Source organism: Telmatherina bonti, assembly GCF_933228915.1.
Source record: "Telmatherina bonti genome assembly, chromosome: 4".
Classification (NCBI taxonomy): Eukaryota; Metazoa; Chordata; class Actinopteri; order Atheriniformes; family Telmatherinidae; genus Telmatherina; species Telmatherina bonti.
This window is the reverse complement of record NC_136622.1, coordinates 27,012,634-27,032,612: the sequence shown is the minus strand read 5'-3', so window position 1 is coordinate 27,032,612 and position 19,979 is coordinate 27,012,634. Positions and strand designations below refer to the sequence as shown.

The 19,979-nt window shown below is 38.8% G+C and overlaps 1 protein-coding gene across 1 annotated transcript in view; it reads right to left on the bottom strand.

The window, feature by feature from the left end:
- LOC306754660 (membrane-associated guanylate kinase, WW and PDZ domain-containing protein 1-like) overlaps window positions 1-19,777 on the bottom strand; it is a gene marked incomplete at its 5' end in the record, with an annotated part of 99,689 nt that extends 79,912 nt beyond the window's left edge. The window contains one exon of the mRNA XM_079238700.1: window positions 19,480-19,777. Coding sequence (XP_079094826.1) covers window positions 19,480-19,777 — 298 coding nt within the window. The remainder of the gene's footprint in view (window positions 1-19,479) is intronic.
- Window positions 19,778-19,979: the final 202 nt, after the last annotated feature.

Genomic DNA, 19,979 nt, shown 5'->3' with positions numbered 1-19,979 from the left:
GGAGAAGAGAAAACAATCACAGACTGGTCCACCATAAAGCTCTGGACCAGTCCTCTGTGTGTGTGGTGTCCTCCTATAATTATCTCCATAACCACCACACCCAGAGCTCCTTTAATGAGCTCGCTGGAAGCCCTGCTCTCAGGAACCAGAGTGCAGGGGGGGCATAAAGCAACCCGAATAGCACTTTCGGTTCAGCAAAGTCTTGTTGTCATCAGTATTACTTTACAAAAGTTATTGCTTTAATGAGTAATTCACATTAATAAAACTGAATGATTAAATAACTGATGATTTCTGCTCTTGAAGAAGAACTTTAGTAGAATTTACTATGACACTACAAGTTGACATATTCACTGGTTCATTCATTCTCTTCTCTTTTTTTCTATATTTTTTTTATCATAAGAGGATGACCTGAGAATCATGTTGTCAAACTGGTTTGATTCTTTTATGTCAATTCATTTATGTTAAGCATGTTTGCAAACACCAAATCTTTCTTAACACACACAGAAAACAAGCAATGATCCTAAAAACATCTTTTTAAATGAGATAAAACATCTTTTTGTAAAAACAACTGAAATGAGTGAAGCAGACAGACAGAGGCGGACAGGAAGTCATATTTCAGCAAAGCTTTGATCAATCTAAACCAAGACTTCATCCTAATTTTTAAAGGAGCTTAAACCAACCATCAGGGTCACAACAAAGTGATTTTGTCCAATGACCAAAGGGGATTTTGATGTCAACAAATATGTCCCATAATCATGAATAAACACATGTAAAATGGAAATATTGGTTAACTTTTGTAACTCAGTGCAATTAACCTTTTAAAACTGGGGCATTTGCAAACAACTGGTTCCACACTGAGTCAAAGTGACCATTTTGCTGACCTTGCTTCCTCTATCTGTACAAAAACTCCTCTAAATTTGTTCTGCTTCACTAAATCAGAGCTGATCTTTGCAGAGATAACATTTGAAAATTGTACAATGATTTGATAGCAGTTTAGTCATTTATTTTCACCTTTCATTTTTTTTCAAGGCCAAGTGCAATTGTTATTTAATCTACACTACAAACACATACTGTTATTTATACATATTAATAAATGTCACAAGTGTTTCCTTTACTGTACTCAAAACGTATCAAAATAGACATCATGTTTTGTGATGGGAATGCAATTTTTGAGCAGAGTTCCAAAAGATGGGCACAGCACTGAAGCCCATCAGTAAATCAGACAATCCACAGCATAGATAAATGCCTCAGTGCATGGTCACATCAAACCTATGCCACGGGGAAGACAAGACAGTTTTTTAGTCCTCAGATCTGTACAATAGAATCAGCAGTAAACTACAAACACACCTCCAAAGACAAATATGTCCTACATTAAGCTAAATCTGAAGTAACCTATCCACAGCAGGCAGAAAGGTGTGTGTTTGCATTGGGTCATAAATATGACTGAGACTGTATTTTTATACAATCACATTTTAGAAAGATCTTTCTTTGCCTCCTCCAATACTAAAAAAGATTTTATCTAATGTAAATATAGATGTAAAGAAAGAAAACTCTCGCATTAAGATACTGCAGGCATAATGGCAAGAAAATGATGAATATCCTTATTTATCCATTTCCTTTTATTTCAATCTATTTGTCTGCTTCAGACAAAATATCATATAAAAATGTATAGATTGTTTATGTGAGGCAGCATGTGGAGTCCAGTTCTGACCCAGTTCTCCAGTGCCGTGCTGCTGAGTCAGAGTCAGCATTGCATGATGGGAGTACTGGTTTGAAGGAAGAGTCACAGAAACACACAAACGCACACATCGAGGCGAGCAGAGGCGGTGTGTTCCGCTCCAGTGCGCTGCATCTGTTTACTGCTAAATATATCCAGAGGAACCCAGGCCTACCACTCCCTCCTCACTCTGTTACTAGCTGAGTAGGCCAAAGGATGGAGGAAGAAAACAAGCAGCAGAAAGGAGAAAGGAAGCTGGCTGCAGTCGTTAAGGCTAAATAAAACAACTACAAGCTTGAGGGTTTAGATAAGGGTGAGTTCTGAATGATGAAGACATCATCCGAGATAAACAATGTCAAATCTGCATTTTTGCAGATGCGACATTTTATATTTACTATTTGCAAGTTTCCTGGTGATTGTTTGATGTGGCAAGGTCTGGAAATGTTTTTTGGAATAATATTTTTAAAAAAGCTTCGTATGATTTTACATATGGAAAATAAAGTGGAAGCACCATTTCTGTTGTTTGTTTTTTTTTCTCCAGAAAGTTTTTATCCTCAACCTTCACAATACTCTGTAACAAATCTACTCATACTAGCGAAACAATGCGTTTTGTTGTAAGGCATTAAGATAAGTCCCCAACAGTAACACAATGGTACAGAGAGTTGGACAAAGTTTTGCTGGTGGAATGCTTATTTTTTACCAATCTGGCAACCGGTCTGCTCTCATGTTCCATATGAAATTTCAGACTTGCTACAGAGGGGTGGACTAAGTTTAGGATGAATCTGATCTCACAGGAACTGGATTGAAATTGATGAAAAATTCCCTCTTCCTTTCTTTTCTTTGTTTTCTTTGCTTCTCTAATTGACTTTTTTTTCCTGGATTGTTTTGACAATCTTAAATAAATTCAGTATCTGTCTACCTTTCTACTCTGTTTAGGATAAAACTCGTCTATGATGGAATGTTGTACATTTCTCATCTGTGCTACTCCAGTTTAGTAATGCTGTGAGTTTTATTTAATAAGGTGCTTTCATGACTGTTTTTGTTGCTGCTGTTTTGTTTTTAAGTTCAGTTGATGTGTGTATGAATGTGTGTAAAAGCAGGGAAATAATGACTAGACTACCAGAATTAACCAAGATTTCATGTTCATTTTCAACACTTGATACATTAAAGGTGCATTTGTTTGGAAAACAAGTGTGGTCTAGTAACTGTAAAGGTTTTTGGAAATAAAAAACAATTAAAATCTATTTCAAAAGAACATGAACAGATCTTCCTGTCAAATGCGCAAATTACAAACTCAACATAATGCGAGAGAAAAAAAAAAAGGAAAAACCCTTCATGTGTCAAATTTCCAAAAGGAAAGAAACTAGCACCTATTTTTAACATGTTCATTGTTTTATCTTTCCTCCCATGGGTTACACGTGTATAGACACTGAGCCTTCAAGCCAGCTGAATCCTTCCTGTCGCTGAGAGGAAGCATAAAAGCTACAATCGGTGTGTGAGCATGCCATCAGTTCTAACTGGCTGCCTCTGTTAAATGTCACTGCCTGCCTGACTGTCACACACAAAGGGTCCCTTATTTCACAGGAGCCTATGACCACAGGCAACGAGACAGAGAAGAGATACACCTCCCCCTCTTCACGGACTCCCTCCCTCTGGAACACATCACACCACAAGGATGAGTGTGTCGTCACCAGCCAGCTATTGTGATGAAACACAATAAAACTCAAGACAAGACATCAGTGCATGAGGCTTTACTTATGATATAAATGCATTTGGATGAAGGAGTGGAAAAGGAGGGATTTTTTTCCAAACAAAGTAATAACCACTAATTTGTACCTTGAGGGTTGTAATAAACGAGGCTGCTTGTGATGTTGCAGCACACAAACAAACCAGTGGAGCTAAGGGAAGACAAGTAAGAGGAGCTCTACCCATTAGAAGCTGCAACCACAGTTTGTGCTGAGAGGAAGCACTTTTTCAGAAATGCCAACTGGGCTTGTTTGTCAGAGGATTTAGTTAATATGCCAAAAAGCCAATCTTTGGCAGACAGCGAGGCAACATTACTAAAAATTACAGTTGCAAAATGGAATTGAGGAAACCTCATTTCAGACAGACAGGAAAAGGAGTGATTCACTTACAGTAGAGCACACATCCCAGTCTTTATCAGAACTGACTGAAAGCAGAGAGAAATGCAACACAGTGGCAGCTGGGGATCAACTGAGATAAGATAGAAGAGAGGCCTTGGAACTCTGTCTTCTGTCTGCAGCCAGCCTGGTCATTATGTTGTTAAAAACCTTCATGGATGCTTTTTAGTCCTGCCTCTTCAGAAGGTAATCATCTTTAACAAAGATCTAGTGCTATTTATGATTAAGAGGGGGACATAAGATGTGTACAGAATGATGGAGAAGAAAGTAGAAAAAGTGAAATGATAAAACATCAAGTTTTAGATACAAAGACACAGTTAAGAACCCAAATCACAAAGTAAAAAGAAGCAGCGTTGTTCCTTATTAAGATGCACTGATATTGAGTTTTGGTGATGCAATATGACAGATTTGTTGGATTAATCCAAGTATCCCCGTGAGAATAACATAACAAATGGTCCAGAAATCAGAATCAGTTGTCTCTTTTTGAAAAGATGAACATGCAAACATGAACAGATCTTTAAAAGTTAAACGCTGCATTATAACCAGGAACAAAAGGGTTTATTAATTCATTTTCTATGCTGCTTAGTCAAATTCAGGATCCTGGGTCCAGAAGCCTGCCCCATAAATAAATAGATAGATAAATAAAGGGAACTAAACGGGGACGACTACAAACTAAAACAGGAAACCAGGAAACTAAAGAAACAAAACAAACATCATGACAATCCATCTATCTATCTATCTATCTATCTATCTATCTATCTATCTATCTATCTATCTATCTATCTATCTATCTATCTATCTATCTATCTATCTATCTATCTATCTATCTATCTATCTTGCCATTCTTGTGGATTCCTGTAACTCTTTCTCAAACCTGTGGGATGATCATTGGCTTTCACGGGTTTGATAAACAGTTCTTTCCTTCCCACATCCTTTATTCCAGTTAGAAAATTTCCCCCTGAGCCGAGGAGTTGATGACAGGTGTAAATATTCCCAGTTCTTATCCAAGCGCATCTGAAGCTTCAATAAGTCCAAGGTCTAACACAGGAAAGGATGTTTTCATTTTGCCCATGATGACATGTTTTGAAAAACAATGAAAACACGATTTGCTTTTACATTTAACAAGAAAACATGCATATCGTGAGTCTTTAGATGGATTTTCTTTGTCAGAGTAAAGCACCTGGCTGGGCTTGACTATGGAACATAGGCTGCATGAGTCTTCTTTGGTTCCAGATTTACAAAGGATATATGTGATCAAAAGTTAAGTTTCTGTTTTTTTTCTGACTAGTTTTATCTAAATAATGCTAGAAATTTACAGGAAAATAGAATAGAAAATGGTCACTTTTGTGAAAATATGTTATGGTTATATTTCTGCAAAAGTGCAGATTCTGTGCAGTATAATAAAAGGAAGAAGTAAATTAGTCTGGATGCTAAACTGGCAGGCCTGCAGTTCAGACCAGTTTTGAAAAAAAAAAAAGATCCTTTCCTCTTTATAAGCTAAAATCTTATTTCCATCAATAATGACAAGCATTTGTGTTTGTAACTGTCCTTTCACATGGTTGTAAAAAGCATTCTGCAAGAAATCAATATTTCCAAATCACCTCTGACAGTAAAATGCTGAAATCAGTGATTTGTACAACAATCTCCGACTTTTCCACTAAGTTACATTATCAGGTCTCTGCAACTGAATAATTGACCCTTTAATTAAAGTAAATCTTGCAGTCCTGTCCTCTACATAACCTGCTCAGAACAAAGTGTTTCTCCGACATTTGCACCCAGCATCCCCCCTTTCAGCACAGCCAGATGCTTCCAGCTTCACACAAACAGCTGTAGCTCAAGGTCACTTCCTCCCTTGGACAGACAGAGACATGCAAACAGCTCCAGTCTGTGTCTGCATACTGCATATCTGACAAACAGCAGAAACACATTTTTATCTTTCATCTTTTAATGTTGACTTCTGAGAGTTATAAAAATACTCTTCTGTGTTTGCTCCTCCTTTTAAAGCAGTTATCCAAAGACACTGTAAGCAGAATGGGATATTTGTAGTGACAGTTAACTGATAAAACACACTCATCACCAAATATAGCTTCATACTAAATCTCTACATTGAGCACAGAAATAAGCATAAAAGACAACGGCACTGTTTTCCTTCTGAAAGCTCAATGAGACTTGAGTCAGTTTTAGGCCACGTTTACATTGACAAGACATGAAATAAGATGAAGCGTGAGTGAAATAAATTATATGCTCAAAGTAAAAAAAAAAAAAAAAACAGCTCAGTGATGATGCCTCCATCCTGCAACAAAGAGTCTAAATTTACTCAAGTGAAATAGTGCTTCAGAGCATCAGCTGGAAGAAAAGCGAGTGATTTCATATGTAGTGGCGCATGTCAGGTTGATTTGCATGTGGAATGACAACAACAGCACAGCAGACAGAAAGACACCGATGCAGTGGACAGAAATGATTTGTTAATAAAATAATGAATCAGCTGCAGAGACAACTAATGATTAAATCCATAAGTTATGTAATAAGTAAGAGGTATTACTGAATAGACCCTTCACCAGACAAACAGATTACATGTCCGTATCAAAAAGCACAAGATGCAAGACAAATATTTTCTAAAGCAGTAGTTCCTAGTCTGTTTGTCTTCAGGACCCCCTTTATGCAACTACCAAAAGGCTGTGGACCCCACTACCCCATACTGAAACCGTGCTTGGTTGATGTTCTCATTTGATAGGTTCTCACCACAAATGCATTCAGTTTGTAATCAAATTAAATCAAACTTAAAATCAAGCTTTATTTATAAAGCACTTTTCATGCAACCAGCAATACAAAGTGCTTTACACAATAAAAACAATTTGTGCGTATTCAAATAAAGCCTTCACACACAACAGTTTGCACTTTAGCATTTCTCAGACATGTTTAATAAATGAAATGATGCAAGAAAAAAAGTATGGTTACCAGGATCTACATAAACAACTCCACTAGTTCACTAACCTCATTAAAGCTGGGGTAGCTAATCTTGCTCAGAGGATTTTTTTTACTCTGGGTAAAGTGTTTCCTCGTCCGAATAGTAGTCTATACATTTTGTAATCATGAACAATAAGAAATCTAGTTAGACCCATCAGTTTACTGTAAATCTATAAAAATTGACCAATCAAAATGTTCGGGCCAAATTTAATTTGTTCATTTCTTATATTTCATAAGCTTCTTCTGCGACATATAACTGCTGAACAGAAAGATCCAGACACAGAAACTGTGGTTTCAACACCATTTGTTATATATATATGAAGGGCTACAATGATAGGTTGGACTGTTGAGTCAAAAAATAATTATCCAGTGAATATTATAATGAGTTCCAGCTGTACGCATTGCTGTTTTTATACATGGTGTCAATCACACAATTTGATGCTGGAAAGAAAGTGGACTTTCATACGCTGTGGTGCATCAGAGTTAAAAGTAGTCCCAACGTGTATTTCTTTCATTTAGACTTTGTTGGTGTGCTTTGATATCTTCAACTCAAAGCTGCCAACCTATAAACACCTTCACAGCACAAATAATCGTTTTCCCCTCATGCACTGTGGCTAATTCAGTCCACCACCTCCTAAGCCAGCTTCAAATGGTGATGAGAATATCAGGTAGAGGAGTTAAGTTCCTCAAAAGCTGCTTTGATTTAGATAAGGAATCCTTTCAACTGACATGAGTTGCTGATATATGACAGGGAATGCAGGAAATAATGTGGTCACTGGGACACAGACGCAAATACACAATTAGACAGAGCTCATGAGAGGATTTTGACCCCTCTTCTCCACCTGTTTAAAGTTGTCAGTCTCCTGGTGGGATTTTAGTATCTCAACTGTTTTAGGATAAAAACAGCTGGAACAAGATCATGGGAAACCAAGGCTGGCTCCTACAGACCTCATAGATCAAAGATAACTCTGTTTACTGACTCTAGTCTCCCATCGATGGTTGAGTTTATGTGTAATGAAGAGAAAGATAATCCCCATCCCTACAAACTGCCAGGAGGTTTGTTAATGATACAATATACTGAAAACTAGACTCCACATTCTGTTTGAATACAATCTGTTCTGTGAAAGTTTCCAATATTGATCAGATCTGACGCCATTTAGGTGTTACTCAGAACAGAAATAGAATTAATTTAGCCTGTAGCTCACATCATAAATAATTGTATGCTTACCACTACCTCTACCCTGATTGAAACAGCTTAGAAAGATCTCATATCATTTTAGCCATGGGTCTTTTGCATTTCCAATAACGTCTAAATTAGAGGTTAGAATGTGTAAATTAAATCTGCAAAAAAGTGTGACTGAACCCAGACTGCTGGAGCTGCTACATTGGTCACAAAGCAGCCTGAAAAGCATTGCATTTTAGCTGTTGAAGTGAAAAACTTCAGACTTTTTACATACTGTCTGTGCTCTATTTATGTCTTACAATGGAGTCACCATGAGACAATCCCTCAAAATAAAACCACAGTACAGATTTTCACACTGCTGCACCCACTTGTGAAGAATAATTCAGCATCCATCTTACATCCGGCCTCTTCTTTGAGATCTTTCAAACAATTAAGTCCATTTGAAGTATAGTCTTGTCACTTTCTTTTCATTGCTTCTTCCAACAACCTCCTATTATGCTTAAAGTACTACTTCCGAACTGTTTAACTTCTGATTTCTGCTTTACATATGAAGGATACTGAGCAAAGGACCTCCTGAAACACTTTGTTGCTCCTACAAAACGGTTCTTAAGCTTAAACAGTTGCTGTTAAAACGAAAGAGAAATAAAACTATTCAGTTCTCTATTCATTCAAATCAATATAAACCACTGGGGCTAATCACTTGTCAATATTTGTTCATTTACAGTAATTTTAGTTTCCTAAGCAAACCCATTGGTAGACTAATATTATCTCTAATCTTTACAAACTATCTCTGTTTAATGCCAAACTTTAAAACTTTATTATTATTTGATATTTTAAAGCTCAAATGACAAATGTGTAGTCCCCCTACACAAATATAAGTTTATCATGACTGTTTTCTAAACCAACGTCTTTGTTATGTGTATTTGGCGTACTGGACCAGATATGATTTAAGAAGCTCTTTTGATGAGTAATTTCTGCCAAAACAACTTCGGTCAGACTAAGAAATTGGGTCTACTTTTTTGTGACTGTCCTTTTCACCCATAACTTTCTCATCATCCTCTGTTTGCCTTCGTTCTGTTGCTTCAATAAAGCCAGTAGTGGTCCCACAACAGAAATGTGGACGTCAAGGGCTTTTCCAGTCTGGGTAAATTAACCTCTGTGACAGCACTGCAGCACCCACCCTGGAGCTCATCTAATATTAACACACAATGTCTTACCAATAGAAAACTTTCACAACCTCAAAGTACTTTCAACGGCAACATCAGCTGTTGTTGCAGTTTAAAAAACAATGTTTAATGTTCTTTTCTGTAGCATTTACCGCCCTGGAATAAGATGTCAGCGTTTTACATAAAGTAAGAGGCCTGATCGCAGATTAAAACAGCAGTGTGAACATTAGTGTCAGGATATCAGATGATGGCTACATAAAGCGTTTTACATACTGGTAAACCCTGCAGGGTCGGGTTAGCCTCTCAAGAGCTTATGAGCAACCTAGATCTCTAGACTAGGAGGAGACAGGGGTAGAGAGATGAGAAATCCTCTAAGGATCACTGCTTACCTCTCCTTTTAGATAAATATATATATATATATATATATATATATATATATATATATATATATATACCAACACTGATGTAGAGAAGATAAGGCTAAATGTGTAGCAAGACTTTACAAACAATCAAAGAAGCTCAAAAAAGTCTCGAAGAAATGTTTTAACCAGTCGCATCCTACTGCAGCCTGTGAGGTTGCTGACTTTTCTTTTGCTAAATCAAACTGTTTCACTCATTATATGCAATTTCAATCTTAAAGAAGATGCTAATCGGGTCTCTAAAAACCACAACAAAATAAAAGAAGCAGTCTAAAGTTAGAACGGTGCTTTTTGTGTTAAAGAAGGCCTGTAATAGTCCATAATCCCTTCCAGATGTGTGACTGCAGCAAAGCTTGAATGTCAATTTATGCCCACAACATAAAGTTTCCTTGCAGCATGCATGCATATGCTTGATTAACACTGAAACAAATGACAAATTCTTAAACTCCACTTTGGGATATTTATTGCCTGCCTTAATGAAGAAAGCAGAGTCAGTGGCACCAAAAACACATTCAGTAGTTACAAGAATCTGGACTTCCAAATGCAGATAACTTTACCTATTTATCTTAATAAGTCCAAATTAGTTTTGCTTGCATCTTTAGCACTGTTAATATTTACATTACAGTTTATTAGATTAGTTATGAGTTTACTCTGCATTTCTACGTACAGCACAAACACCAAATTGCTTCAGAAAACACCTGCAAGTGCAAACGAAGAGCTTAAGTGTCAAAGAAAGGCTTTTGCACCTCTTTTGTTGAAAACTCCAACATTTGATTGGTAAAGTACAGAAATCAGATGGTTTTACACATAACCAGCTCTAACTAAACAAGTTGGAAAACTGTCTGATTCCAGAAAATTGTTAAACCCAGTAAAGTCTGGATTACTTGTATAACTGTCAATATTTATTTCCAGTTTTATTCCAGCACACTAAATATATTAAAAATAGAGGAGAGTTGTTCTTTTTGTGTAGTGGCTTCATCATTTACCTTTATTTGATAGGAATACAGTTGTGAATAATTATCATTTTGAAGTAGATATTTCTTAAATATGAAAAAGAAAGCCTGTGTGCACTTTCAGTAGTTTATCAGTATTATCCAAACAAAAAAAGTAATGCAACATGATGTCTGTCATTTGACAACAGCCAGCCAGTGGGTACAATCCATTTTCTCATCTCTGACCACTAACATGCTGCTGAAAAAAAAACAACCAATTCAAATAAAAATCCTGACCCTTCCTTAAAATCAGCAGAAAAACTCACTTAGGACTGAAATCATAGTGTCTCTGTTTTCCTGTGGTGTAGCAGCTGTAAACTGGGCCAGTTTAGTATTGCATCATCTCCATCCACTTTCCAGACAAACACACACTTTGATCTCCCTGTTAATATTAACTTATATACACTCATTTATCAAGTTCAACTCTACTCACTTTCTGGAAGAAGTGGCACAACATATCAATCCTGATAAAAACCCTAATGCAAAAAAAATTATATTGGTATCTTGTAAAAGATATCTGGATTTACCAGCAGACCGACATTCCTGCTGCTCCTCAGCATTGGGAGGAGTCAGATGAGGAGGCTCAGGCATCTGGTTAGGATGCCTCCTGGAGGTCTGCAGGTGTTGGTGAAGTGTTCCCAGCACAACCCACCTGGAGGAGACCCCAGGGAAGACCCAGGAAACTATCCCTGTTGTTTGATCTGGGAATGGCTTGGGCCCCCTCCCGATGAGATGCAGGAAGTCTGAGCTTCCCTGCTTAAGCAGCTGCCCCATGACTCGACAACGAATAAGCAGAGGAGAATTTATAGACGGATAGAATAATATAGAAAGGACTTGTGACCTCTTATATAAAAACTTTACATAAGCCGCTTTTTTCTCACAATTCAGCTTATTCAAAGAGGAACCGGATACAAGTCAATGCAACGGGAACAACCAGGTCTTGATAAGTCTTGAAAATGTACGCACCATCTCGTAAAGTCTTGTTCAAATGTTATTAGCACTGAACTCCAAAAAAAAAAAAAAAAACAGAACTGTCAAACATAATGTTTCCAGTTACTGTACTACGTCTACAATCATGTTTAGGATCACAAATGCAAAAATTGCAAATATAGTTTTTTTTTCCACAACGTCCTGGACCGAAAAACCTACCGGAAATATCTTGTGACTTCAGGACAGCATTTAGAGGACCTGTCTGGTTTGACCTACTCAATATTCCACGTGTTTAAGAGCAGCTCAATGGAGACAGCTCATCATAACCTTAGCCATGTACCCTTTTGTTTTGCAAAATTCACCATAGTTGATTGGTCAACGGGCACAGTGGGAACGCATTATAGTAGCAGAGTCATTTATTGTCAAACCAATGCGGCGTAATTATCTCCTACATGTGCAGCTCTTTTTCATGTGCAGTGACATTTATAAAGAAAAGGTGCACAGGATCAGGACCATGCAGTTTCATACATGTACATATTTTTCTTTGCATACATCTCAGATTTGGTGACCACACACCCTTTAATATTGAAAGCAATGCAGTCTTTTATACAAGAGGCCCAATGAGTGGAACTTAATTGCAGGACTTGCTGAAGTGGAAGATGAGTAAAAAGTGGTAACCAAAGAAATAGTTCATGTGATTTTGCCCAGCTTGATAATTAGATAGCCATTGTGTAGAAATTATAATGAGGCAGACAGACATTGTGCTCCACTTCTGGAAGGCTCTCAGGGTTTTATACAGCTGGGCAGAGGACAGAACAAAACACTTCCATTGTGATCTCAATAAAAAAAATCAGCAACTATGCCTAATAAAAACAAAAAGATAAAATAAAATTATCAGCTGTCAGTAGAGCATACTTAATGGAAGTTTTTACTACTTTAAACTCCACTCTGACAAAATAAGAACATAAAAAACTACTTTTCTACTTTTTATGTGCTTACAAATGGAAACATAAATGCATTTACCTGCTGATGCATCATATCTACAGAACTAATGCTCACTGGACCCTGGGAGCAGCAGCCCATTTTTAACTGCCTTGTTACAAAGCTTGATTCTATGTTTATGAATTGCACAGCCATTTGTTCAAGTTTAAATTTCAGAAGCTGCATGTTTTACGTATCCTTGTTTCTAAATTGCTTTTGTTAGCAACTTATACAAACAGTTCTAAGAGATTTATAATAAAATGTAAACCTAAAAGGAAGCAAATGCTCACACAAGATGAAAAAGTAAAGTTTTGAAGAGAAAAACACCAACGAGCTTTAGAATGTCAAACACCTGTTCAAAGTGTGATCATTTCAAAAGATAAGAACACAAAAAACATCATACAGACCTGACCGCTGTCTTAGACCAAGAACTCACAAGGGCAAAAGTCATAGAAATCTCCTCAAGCCTTTGACTCAATTTTCAGACTTACTGATATGCATTTGATATGACCAATGAGTCCAGACAAAGCTTTTTAAGAGCTTGAGCTGTTTAAAAATAATGTTTTAAGCTGAAGTGAACAGAGGGGTTACAAGAATAAATCATCCAATAAAATAATATTTTTGATCATTAAAGCAGATAGTAAACTTCTTAATTAAAATTATGGGCATAAAAATGAGCATATTATGGAGCATATGTGTTTATAACAATCAAATACCTTATCAACAGAACATTTATATATACTATATATAAATATATATATATATATATATATATATATATATATATATATATATATATATATATATATATATATATATATATATATATATAGCCCTTTGATGGACTGGTGACCTGTCCAGGATGTACCCTGCCTTGCGCCTGAAGGCTGCTGGGATAGGCTCCAGCTCCCCCCCAACCCTACAACGGACCTGAACAGTGTTTTGGAGGCTAAACCAGCTAAAGATAGCTTGTGGAATTCAAACAAAGAAACAAATTTGGCTGAGTTGTGGGAGCTTGAACATTGTCTGTAGGACGTGTCCTTCAACTCAATACCACGGCTGTGAAATGCTAGCGGTTGCCATGAAAGAAATGGCATACAGGAAAACCAACTAGCCTATTAATACACATTAAGGTAAAACAAGGTGGTTCTTTTCAGTCCATTAACTCATAAAACCTTCTTTACATTGATGTTAACAAGGCTTACATCAAAATCCGTGTCACAGCCTACCACAATTGATCTGTCTGCACACACCAAGCTTGATATCATAGCACATCAGGTGCCTGTTGTACAGTGGGGCTTACATTAAACTTAAAATTGCACAATGTGTGTTTGCCTTTACACACAGTGCAGTGAGGTGAATTAGGGTGTGCGAAAATGGCTTGTCAGGCTTTGAAAAATGGATTCAAACATCTAAGCGCCCTTATGTGGAACGAGTAAAAACACAACTGTTTAGCGATGCTGCTTTTTGCTTTGCTGCCTGTGCAGGGGAGAGTGTGGGGCCAACTAGTGGTGACCCAGTGGTCGGTATGCACTTTAAGCTTTGAATGATTTAACAGACACTGTCACTAATAACTTGATTGCCCCACTCCAATGAGTGTGCAGGGTGATAAAAGAAAGTGAGGACAAAAGAGGAAAACTAAAATTAGGGGATTTTTTTTCTGTGTGTAAAAAGTCCAGTTTGTGTCATAAGGGTGGTCCGGTCAACGCCCCACCTCTCTGGAATGCCTGGCATGCAGCAGGCTGGTCTGGCTGGGTTCAGCTTATGTCAAGATCTAAGAAAACCAAAGCTCACTTGTCACATAGATCAGACACACACCTGGACAAAACCCACTGCCACAACCCCCCATACTTGGTGCAAACTGGGTTTGTGGTTCATTTAAAAGGTAATTAACTCAATTTTCAGGAAAAATCATTGTTGTTAAACTTTCTCTTCCTCCCATGTCTTTTTGTATTTTAAAGTTCCAAAGGCATACCCAGTTCACCGGCTGATTTACCGGTTATTTGCTATAAAAACTTTGCCTTTCAACAAAGCCATGTTTCGACAAGACAATGACGGCGAACCTTTTACCCATAAAGCATATTTGACTGATAACAGAGAAGAGCAACACTAATGAGTCATAGCCTTTGCATGTTTGACAGTTCTCCCTCTTTGGACTTTAACCTAAAGATTACACTCCCATCATAAACTGCTGTCCACCAAGCCCTGGGTCAGCACAACTAAAGTATTTTCATCAGAAATAAAACAACCCACAAAGAGGAGAGAAAAAAGATAAAAGGCAGGGATCATTTGCATTTAATGTTTGCTTTGAAATATTTAAAGTTGAGAAGAGTTTTTCCAACTGTGAGGGAGTTACTTTGGGCCTGAAATTAGCACATGTTGAAATGTGCAGGGACATTCTGTTATATTAGACTACATTGTATTAGTGGATGACACTATTTGTTACATGGCCACTGACTCAGCCTCTTTATCAACACAGTCAACAGCTGGAACTGCATCACGAGCTGTGAAGCCAGTTATCCAACCATACATAGCCACACTGTCACAGCCATTTTGTACAGATGTGTGCCATAACTACAAAAATCAGAACACACTGACAGAATGCACACATTAATAGACTTGCAGTGACTATACAGAAGTGTGATTATCTCTTTAGTCAATTCTGAATAAAGATCTATAAATCCACTTATGAATAACAGAAAAAAAAGAGAGGAAGATAAACAGCAAAAATCATTTCTAAGAAAACTGCCCCGTACTAATATCTCAACTATTTGACTAAAAGTCACCTCTCCATTAGTTAAATGAAATCCTCCTTTGTAGTTTTGGCATAATCTTGAAACAAGAAGAGAAATTATATGCAGCACTGCAAACACACCCTTACTTTACCACATTGTTCAGTGAAATTCCCAGTATTCGAGCAACAGAGCTGGTAGCTGTATGGCTGGATCACTTTGAATTTAATCTGAGTCGTAATTCAGAGAGATGGGATTCAATTTAGTTCATTTCCATAAATGTCAAATATCGTTCAGGTTAGTGGCTTAAAATCTCAAAGTCAAACCCCAGAGTGTGGCAATCCATGTTCTCCACAAGAACCCTTTTCTCTCTCTACATTCCTCTGTGAAAGCAACACACCTGTGAGCACCACAACACAGTCTGCCCTGCACACACCGATAGTGTTTCCACCTACAGTACCAAGGTCATGTGGTCTCAAGTAATAAGACCCACGATTTTTGGAGAGAAAGGGAGAAAACCGGATCTGTACCAACAGCCCCGTTACCTGGTCTGGGACAGCTTGGATTCCTAACCCTTACCGTCCATGCGCAGATGCCCCTATAGACTCTGAGCACAATGGAGGTCTTATAACTCACTCCAATAATCGAAGAATACCCCCCTCCCCCTCCTCCATTTAATTAGAGATGGAGAATCTGCTGACTCATACCAAAAATTACTGACAAATGGATCAGAATGTCTCTCATGTCAATGCTTGGGATATACTAGAATAACTAGAAAACTATTTATGGACATTAAAAATCTCCCTTTTGCACCGATTGTTCTGATTAAAAGTAAAGTAAATGACTGTTGTACAAGTACAAACACGCAATAGCATTAGTGCTGAGCTCTTGTCCCATGGGCTGGGACTTTGGTTTCAGAGGTCAAATAATTACTGTGGAGCCACTTATGGACATACAGCACAAAGGCAAAGATGTTGCACTAACAACAGTTATATAACACGGTTAATGATTTTCCCAGAGAGGAGGTACTGCAAGCTGTATACCTGTAAGCAAGAAACTGAATGTAAATATGTACAGACAGACTTACTGGTTTTTTAATTTATTTTATTTATGTATTTTACTATTTACCTGGGCATAAAATAGCATGCAGATTTAGGCAGAATGGGGATTTACAAGTCACTGCAGAACAAGTTTGAATCTAACTCCGTATCCCTGTCCCTCTGGCTGTCTTACAGACAGATGTAGGTGCAGATGCAGATGCAGCCGGCTGTGGGCAATGGGTCAAGCTCACCTTAGAGACAGGCAGCACTTCCACCAAAATTAAGCTGCCCGTATGTGGTGCCCGTCTCTCTCATGGGCAGCATTTCCCCTCAGTTTATTCATTCACTATCCGAACCGCTTAGTCCCATTAAAGGTTGTGGGAAGGCTGGAGTCTATCCCAGCAGTCTTTGTGGTGGGAGGTGGGGTACACCCTAGACAGGTCACCAGTCCATCGCAAGGTCAACACAAAGAGACAAACAACCATACAAGCTCACATTAACTCCTAACATGCATGTTTGGATGGTGGGAGGAAGCTGGAGGACCTGAAGAGAACGCATACACAGGGAGAATATGCAAACTCCACACAGAAAGGCCACCTTTCGAGCCCCCCCCCCAGCAAACTAGCAACGGCTAGGGGTGGCTGTAGCTTAGGAGGACGAGCAGTCATCCTTCAACTGAGAAGTTGAGAGGTCAATTCCAGGCTTCCCCTGACTAAAATGCCAGAGTGTCCTGGGGCAAGACACTGAACCCCAAGCTGCCCCCCGATGTGCCTATCGGGTTATGAGTGTGTTGTATGAGGGTATGTGTGAATGGGTGAATGTGACAAGTAGTGTAAAGAGCTTTGAGTGGTCTGCATGACTAGAAAAGCGCTATATAAGTACAAGTCCATTTACCATTTACCAACCTTCTTGCTGTGAAGCCACAGTGCTAACCACGATGCCACCATGTAGCCTCCAATCAGTTTACATAAACAATAAATTCTAGGGGAAATGTGCAAATGAAAACAGGCCCAGACTGGCTGCTGGGAGGAGTGGGACAATTTCTGGTGGCCTGAGTGAAAAGTGGTCTGACTGACTGGTCTGCTCTCAGAAAGAAAAAAAGAGAAATCTGATGCATTATACCAGTGGGTTTTCCCAAAGACTGCTGGGATAGAATCCAGCTTCCCTGGACTAAGCGGTTAGGATAATGAATGAATGAATGAATGAATCAGTGGGGTGATTGGTCTGCCTGATACCACACTGATACCTGCACACAGACAAAACAATTTGTGCTTGTGTATGTCTTTGTGTGTGCATGTGTGTGTGTGTGTGTGTGTGTGTGTGTGTGTGTGTGTGTGTGTGTGTGTGTGTGTGTGTGTGTGTGCAGTGGCAGGTGTCAGGATATTTTCTAATTGTCGGCAGCAACATCACGTGAGTTGACTGTTTAATAAATGAGTGATAGAGGAGAGATGGCTGGTGTTTTACAGTTGTAAACTTCTTCCTGTTCCATTAACGGTGCTGTAATAACGACCATGGTACTATTTGATGTCTAAACTTCATTCTGTTGTAAATTCGGCTGTGGTTTGCAGCAGTAAGCCAACTGGTACATCGCTCGTCAGCCCAAACATAGAAGCTAATGGTTATTCCATCCTTGGTTATACAGAAGATCCTATATGGGATTCTCTCACAGATAAATTGTTAGTTAATGAAATGTGCTGCGTGAAAGTAACAGGTGGATATTTCAGTATGCAGGCTGCTCTGCTATACTAGTCTTTCCACACATGCTGTCTGCTTCTACCTTGTCTGATGAAGAAACATTTCAACTTAGTCAGTTGTCAGTGTGTTTATCTGCTTGTAAATTATGTGACTGCCGCTATTATGCTTGTTGGTTAATTGTTGATGTCTGAGGTTTCTGTGAATAACTCCACATGGAATGTGTGTTTTCAGGTGTGTTTCTGTTTACACAGTAATGACACGGCTTATTTTACTGCGTGAAATATTTGGTTGGTCCTGCTGAGCCAAACATAGGAGGGTTGGCGCATGAAAAAGTTTGGGAACCCCTCTAAAAGCTAGACATTACCTTCCCTGTTTAACTTGAGATGACCTTTTCATTCTCTAATGTTTGTAAAATCACATCAGGTGTAGCTACTTTGGTCTAATTCTTGTTTTTACTGTTGCAGGAATCATTAATGTTAGCTTATGGTAAACTGGCAAATATAATATTGTGATATAAATATAGGAGTCCTGTTATCTGTCATCTTTTCACGAGAGTATGAAATTAAAAACAAATGGACTGGTGCTTTATAGATGTGTGTGAACGTTGCTCTATGTAGAATTGTGAGCTTTGGTGAACCTTGCAATCGACCAGCAGCATATCCAGGGTGTACCCTACCTCTTGACCTGCTAATTGCTGGGATTGGCTCCAGCTTCCCACAACCCTGAATTGGAATAAGTGGTATAGAAAATGGGTGGATGAAGCTTTGGTGATTACATACCCTGTGTGTGTGTGTTTGCAGGCATGTGTGCACTTGCGTGTGAGCATATATCTGCACGCTATATGAGTTGGGATGGCCTGAGTGTGTGTATGACTCCTTTCATGACTTTCAGTCCCAGTCTTCCCAAAAAAATAAATAAATATAAATATAAAATGATTTTTGCACATACTAGGATAAAATTGTTAGTTAATGGAATTATTTCACAGTATAAAACTGTGAGTGTAAATTTATTAAACCTGGATACGTAACCAGAAAATCAACAGTTAGATCAATCTTTACGTGCAGCTGAAAAACACAGCACTCGAGATGCACAAGAACAAACAAGCCCCATAATGTGACCATAAGGCTGAGAAGAGTTTCACAAATATGGGATTTGGATATACTCACCGAGATAAGATGGCAGTACACATTGTTTGCTTTAATAGTGTAAGTGGCTCTATCTGTGACCCTGCAAGTCTGACCCGGAGTGGCTTTAGAAGCTAGGGTTGGGCAAATGAGGGCAGGATGACTGCCAGGGCAGCTTCATGTCAAAGCCTGAGAAGACTCCAGGCTGCTGGAGGGAGAATGTTCTGCATTTCTCTGCCCTACTTCACTCATTTCCCCATTTTAACATTGTGTGTATGCTTGTTATGTTGAGCCACATGGCGATTAGAAACCAACTTGCAGTGGGATTGGAGACTCTTGTGTATGAGAGGTGATCCCAAGCACATAGAGGTGGGATTAGTGGTATGTCTTACCTTGACGAACAGTTTTTAACCTGACGGGACCTTTGCAGCAGTTGATCAAAGTGTAAATGTCATAGAGGGGTAATCCTGACACAGAGAGCCCCTCGACTTCCAGCAGAAGTTCCCCCTCACAGAGTTTGCCGTCCTGATAAACTACAGCATCCTCCCTAATTTGTCCAATAAATGGAAACTGTCCATTCTCCGCTCCGCCGCAGAGCTCCACGTTCAGCTCCCCACACGCGTCCCGGACGACCGCGCTCTCGTTCACCTTGGTGATCCAGTGGTTCTTCTTCTGGATGACTTTTGACATCATGGATGAAGTCCATACAAAAAGCTTTACTTCCGAAGATCAGCGGGTTCATAGCAGTGCCTCTGTCCTACGTGGACAACTTCAACATGTTTGGGTGTAAGTTGGAGCTTTATTCCACTTCTCTCCAGCCGAGGCATGCCTCTGTCGGTGCGTGGACGCGTCCCGGTGGATCACTGCGGCTGCTTCTGCACTTCTTTCCGCA